General features: G+C 51.1%; 1 protein-coding gene across 2 annotated transcripts in view; it reads right to left on the bottom strand.

Moving 5' to 3' along the window:
• LPCAT1 (lysophosphatidylcholine acyltransferase 1) overlaps nucleotides 1-3,101 on the bottom strand; it is a 21,459-nt gene extending 18,358 nt beyond the window's left edge. Inside the window, exons 1-2 of one of the 2 annotated variants that reach the window (XM_014548591.1) lie at nucleotides 2,860-3,101; nucleotides 631-845 (exon numbers count right to left, since the gene is read on the bottom strand). In XM_014548591.1, coding sequence (XP_014404077.1) covers nucleotides 631-845; nucleotides 2,860-2,993 — 349 coding nt within the window. In that variant the 5' untranslated portion in view covers nucleotides 2,994-3,101. The remainder of the gene's footprint in view (nucleotides 1-630; nucleotides 846-2,859) is intronic. The other variant, XM_005857895.2, reaches the window with a different exon arrangement.
• Between the last annotated feature and the right edge of the window lie 3,103 nt (nucleotides 3,102-6,204).

Genomic DNA, 6,204 nt, shown 5'->3' with positions numbered 1-6,204 from the left:
TCAATAAAATATATTAAAAAAAAAAAAAAAAAGATGTGCCTATGTCCTAACCCCCAGAATCTGTGAATGTGACATTTTAAAACAGGTAAGGATCTTGACGTGAGCTCACCCTGGATTATAAGACACACAGAGACACAGACACAGGCAGAGGCCCTGGGACAATGGAGAAAGAGGTGGAGTGACTGGACCGCAGGTCCAGGGACGCCTGAGCATCAGGAGCTGGGGAGGCAGGAAGGCTGCTCCGCCCTCGGAGTCCCATCGGGGGCTCAGTCCTGAGATAATGTGATGAGAGCCTTCTGGCTCCAGAATGAGAGCACACAGTTCTGTTGTTTTAAGCCACGGTGATCTACCATGAAGTCTAGGGACCCTCCTGTGCCTGGGTTTCGAGAACAATAACTAGTGTGCTGGGATGGAGCCCTGCGCTGTGCCTAGACTTTTAGGATCCTCAGTGATAGAACTTGAAGAAGTAATTCAACAAATTATATTTAAGGGCAGTAATGAAAAATAAAACTCACAATGACTATTACAGAGGAAATCACAACAAAGGAAAGATAACAGGGACGCAAACCCAGGGCCTATTTCACACGGGAGTGACCTGCACCGAGGGCGGGCGGGGAGGACCTCACTCACTTCCCCATATCGGGATGTCTCTGCTCTCGGCCTTCATCACGATGGAGGACATGGTCATGGTGACGGGGATGGCATCGAAGTAGGAGGAGTGTGGTGCCAGGGTGAGGATGGCTGCCTCGGTGGGCAGGGCCTGCCGCCCCTTCACGGTCACCCAGTGGAAGCCACCAACGAACCACATGGTCCGCATGATGGCCTTGAGCAGGAAGTCCACGACCCTGCAAGAGAGGGTGCAAGTCAAACGGGAGTCTCCTTCCTCCTGTGGACAGTCGTGGACATCCTTGAACCAGATGAGCTCACCAGGAGAGCACAGGGACTCGCTGCAGCCGAGGTTGGGGAGAGGTAGACGCAGCCAGCAAAACAAGAAGGGGCACATGGCGGGTAAAGGATCACAGAGGTGGGGGGATAACTGGACACTGAGGAGACAGTGTGTCCACGTGGAGGGAGCGTTCTGACATCGAACCCTGGGTGTTGGTCCCTGAACACGCAGGCATGTGAAGAGTGGGACAAGAGCCCAGTCCACCTGGGTCTTTGAGATCCATGTGGTCCTGGAGACTGCTGATCTGCATGTTTCAAATGGTTCTGCTACAAAAGGGAACAAGCACCCGGACAATGGGAGAGGTGAGAGCTGGCCTGTGTGTTGATGGAACACTCCACCTTCTATTCCCCTTTCCCCCCACCACCATGAAGCAATGGCAGCTGACGATGCACAGGAGGGGCCTGAGGCCACATCCTGGGGCTGCGAGGAGAGGAAGGGACTGGGCCATGTCCTGGAGCTGCAAGGAGCTTTGAGCTCAATGCAGGGCCAGTCTGGCTGGGAGCAGGGCCAGTCCCTGGGCAGCAGGTCTAGAGGCAGTGCTGGGCTGCACACTGGAGGGCAGGTGGGGGCTGCTGGGCTTCTCCAGGGCAATCCCAAGCTAAGACTCTGGGGTGGGGAGGCTTTCAGGAGAGCAGAGAAAAGCTGAAAGTAAGTTCAAGTCCAGGCCCTGGTCTCCAGTGCACACATGGCACCAGGCTGTCATGAAGATGGACTTCTCAGATCTGAGAGCAGAGTCCCCACACGGAGCACTGGGGACTGAACCATGTCCCCCAAACTCCTATGTTGAAGCCCTAATCCCCAATATTTTGAAATAAGGTGAAATGAGATCATAGGGTAGGGCTTGCATCTAATAGGATCAGTGTCTTTAAAAGGAGAGGAAGAAAAACCAGAACACTGTCCTGTGAGGACACTATCCTGAGGACACAGGTGGCATCTGTAGCCGGGAAGAGACCCTCCCCAGAAAGTCAGCCATGCCCGCACCCTGGCCTCCAACTTCCACCCTCCAGGCATGAATGTCTGTTGTTTAGTCCCGGCTGGTGGTACTTGGTTAAGACAGCCTGACAGGACTAAGACACCCTCTTTCTATACCACGAGTTGGGTGTGTGTGTGTGTGTGTCAGCACCAAGACGACCATTACCACAGCCCGCCTGGCTTAGGTATTGGCCTGCTGGTCAGGTGTTGCAAGAAGATACTAGTTTTTACAACACTGTGTGTTTTGAAAGTAACTTAGAGTAAGTGACTTTTGTGAAAGGGAGTACTTCCTTTCATTAACAAAACCTAAGATTTTTATTTTAGGAACTTTAGAATGACACTAACATACATTGAGCAAAAAGGCTCCCTAACCTAACATCGGTCTACCCAGAGCCGCACAGCTGTGCACAGCGGGGAGGACCCACCTCCCCACCCACTGCACGAGCGTGCTCCCCATTGTGCACGAAGCCAAAAGGCATATGCTCTGAGCCCTGTTATTTCAAAACCTGTTTCCTCTTGCCTCCCTGGGTCCCACACTTGGGCACAAGCCATTGTGTATTCCTCTCAGGAGTTCAGTGTGCAGTTTGTTCTCCCCTGCTTGTTTGTTTTAAATATATTTTTATTGATTTCAAAGGAAGGGAAAAGGGAGAGAGAGATACAAACATCAATGATGAGAATCCTTTATAGGCTGCCTCCTGCATACCCCACACCGGGGTTTGAGGGCTGGGGGAAATAGCAGCCATGTGGCTGGAAGGACCCTGTTGGAAGCTGGAGACCATGGCAGGGGTGTGGCAGGAGCCGCAGTGTCCCAGACTGGAGAGCGCAGCCCTGGCACACATTGCCCCAGGAAGGGGAGGATAAACACTGGGTGGATAGAAGCTGTGAGAACAAAGACATGGCCCTGTGACTCCCCACATCAGAGCACTACTGACAGGACTTACTTCCGCCACAAGGCCAGGGGCTGCTCCGGGGCCCTCTCAGCGGGTCCCAGGGAAGCGACGAGCGCGAAGGGCCAGGCGAGCAGCATCATGAAGGCGGCAAGCAGCAGCCGGATGGGAAAGAGCGTCAGCGTCATGACCGCGATCTGGGGAGACAGACTGAGGTTGTTCCAGAAGCACGGTCATCAGGGAACCTCTCCTCTGGAATCCTCGTGTGGAAGCTGCCAGGCACCGGCGCTAGACCCATCCTGGCCAGGTACTTTCATCTTAGGAACAGCCAGGTGGCTGGAGCAGCAGCGACACCTTACCCAGGTTACAGGGGACCTGCTACCCCTTTCCCGCTCCATCCTAGTCCTAAAGTCACCCCTGCGGGAGGCCGAGGACTGCAGTTGGGGACCCTCTCAAGTAGTCAACAGCGCTCCGCCCCAACTCCCACACCTGCAGGCAGTCCGAGCCCGAGCCTTATATGACCCGAGGACACTTTCACAGCACTAAGATGTCATCTGTGAAACGGCAAGATGGCAGGGGTGGGGCTGGCAAGACTAGGCCCCAGGAAGACCAGGGAATTCGGGGGCTTTGCAGCCCAAGGAAGTTATAGGGCACGAGCCCAGCAGAGAATGTGCCACTGCGGGTTTAGCTGGGAGGACGCCAGGAAGGTGAGTTGGGGCTCTGTGGGCAGGGGCAGGCCCTGCAGGTGAGGGGATAGTGCAAACACAGGGAGGGAGTGGGAATGATGGACACGTGGGTTCAGCTGAGTGGTCGAGTCCAGGTGGAAGGACAGCTGTCACTAAAACACAAGCACTTCCATGCACAATGACGTTCTGGCTCTACACCAGCCGATACTCAGGTGGTCAGTCAGAAGAGGACCGGGAAGGATGACAGAACTGAAACTTATAAAGGCGTGTGACCCATACTGCAGTGTTCGGTTACCTGCAATAACACACACTTCAAATATGCAGGTTTGGTGCAGAGAAGACAGAAAAGACAGGAGGTCTGCGGTGAGGTCTCATGCTCTCGGCTGGCCAAGCCTGAACAGCCCCATCCGCCTCACCTTGCTGGGCCTCTGTCACCTGCAACTGAGCGCATGTGGGCTGTTCCCTCAGCCTCTGCAGACTCCCTTGGGCTCCCTGTCAAGACCAGCACAGCCCAACATGATATACAATGCCAGCCATTTAATGTGTAATTATTAATTTCCTAGTGGCCACACTTTAAAAAATACAAAGGTGATGAAATTTATAGTTTATTTAATCCAATATACCTGCAATATCACTTCAGCATGTACTCAACATAAAAAATTATGAGGTACTCCATGATTTTTCATGTCGGAAATCCAGTGTGAGTTTTATGTTTATGGGGCATCCCAATTTACACTCATCTCGTTTTTTGTTTTTTAAATATATTTCTTTATTGATTTCAGAGAGGAAGGGAGGAGAGAGAGAGATAGAAACATCAATGATGAGAGAGAATCATTGATCAGCTGCCTCCTGCACACCCCCCACTGGGGATCGAGCCCGCAACCTGGGCATGTGCCCTTGGCCGGAATTGAACCTGGGACCCTTCAGTCCACAGGCCGACGCTCTATCCACTGAGCCAAACTGGCTAGGGCCACTCACCTCGTTTTAAGTGCTCAATAGCCACCTGTGGCCGCGGCTGCCTGTTGGACAGTGCGGATTTGATAACCATGTTTTGCAAATGATGGCAATGTTTATTGGCCCTCCTCTCCTCCTCTTGCAGGAGCGGGGTGGGGAGAGCCCAGCGGGAAGCTCCAGTTTCAGTGGAGGCTGCGCCGAAGCGGCAATCCCAGACCTGCTGTCCTCGGTGACCATGCTTCCCACTAAGTGGTGCTGGCTCGAGGCTGTCAGGAAATGTCTTACTGGTGAGAACGCACCTTTACACTCCTGGCTTTCCGAGAACTTGGCTTTGCTTTACATCGTGACTGGGTGCTGAACTTTATCACAGGTCTGTGTCCAGTGGGTAAACCTGTGCCTGTCCTCACTCACCATAAGTGATGTGTTCACAGCTTGTCTCACATTAAAACCTTCGAGACAGTGCTGGGAAGTGACACTTAGTTTCTTTTCTTAAAGCAGGGGTGGGGAACCTTTTTTTTTTTTTTTTTTGCCAAGGGTCATTTGGATATATATAACGTCTGCGGGCCATACAAAATTAGCAACTTAAAAATTATGTTGCTATGAAAAAAGCTCCTAGATTTATTGAATTTCAAATTCCGACTAATGTTGTCTTGGCAGGGTCAGGTGTCCCCATCCCTGTCTTAAAGGAATTGCTGGGGGAAAATAAATGAATGAATGAGAGAGAGAGAGAGAGGGAGGAAGGAAGGAAGGAAGGAAGGAAGGAAGGAAGGAAGGAATCGCTGGGTCTGCCCGTGAATACACCTCTGAGACCGAGTCATCGAGAGCCTCGGTGACCCTGACCCCTGGGTCTCCTCCCGTGCTGCCTCCTCTGGGTGAATCCTCTGGGATTCCAGCCAGCTGCCTCTCTAGAGAAATTTCTACGAAGATTTCTGACTGCTGTTTCCATGTTTCTAAGACTACTGTTTATCAAGCTTTCCCTTTTCTCTTTGTTTCATTTCAGTACTTTTGTCAATGAGGAAATCTCCGAAGTCCTCAGACTTTTCCTCCCCCCCTAAACTTCCTGGCACGAGTGGTTTCAGGATAACCGAAGCTGCCCATGACATTCGCCGTGACTTTTAGATCAGTCCTGATCTACAATCTCATTGTTTATATTATTTGTCCCTTTTAGAACTTTTCAGCCAATATTGAGATATTCTTCTATTTTATTCATCTCCTTTAGAACCAGTTTGATACTGATTCTGGCTCTTACCAGAGTGACTCCTACTCTGAGTCTATGCTAACGGTCTAATTCACATCTTGCAGTAAAAACCAGGAGCATTAATTTCAGAAATACCTTATTTCCCAAAATTCACACTGAGAGCACACAACTTTTTCTTAAGTACCTCTTTAATCTAACCCCATAAGTTGATTGCTTATTTTTAACATTTAGTTTAAAATATTATGTCCTTTTCCATCCTCTGTGATTATTTTAGAATTCTGTTGCAGAGGGAAAAGAGGTCGCAGTCTGTAGGTGACACTTCCCTCCTGTTCCTGAGATGTAACCCCACCCCTCTGCACCCTTCTCCCCAGCCCGTGGGCCACCCTCACTGTTGGGGTGCCCTCACTTTTGGGGTGCTGGCTGGGAGCTAGCTCAGCAATCCTGCTCTGCCATTAAAATTGACAGCTGGCCCTCTCAATTTGCAAAGATATCAAGTTACAGGAGAGTTTACTATTTGTTCCCATAAATCACCCTTTGGTGCCTGTGCTGCAGACATGTGAA

This window comes from Myotis brandtii, unplaced genomic scaffold (assembly GCF_000412655.1).
Source record: "Myotis brandtii unplaced genomic scaffold, ASM41265v1 scaffold115, whole genome shotgun sequence".
NCBI lineage: Eukaryota > Metazoa > Chordata > Mammalia > Chiroptera > Vespertilionidae > Myotis > Myotis brandtii.
The sequence above is the reverse complement of the archived record's forward strand: the minus strand, read 5'-3'. Positions and strand labels throughout refer to the sequence as shown.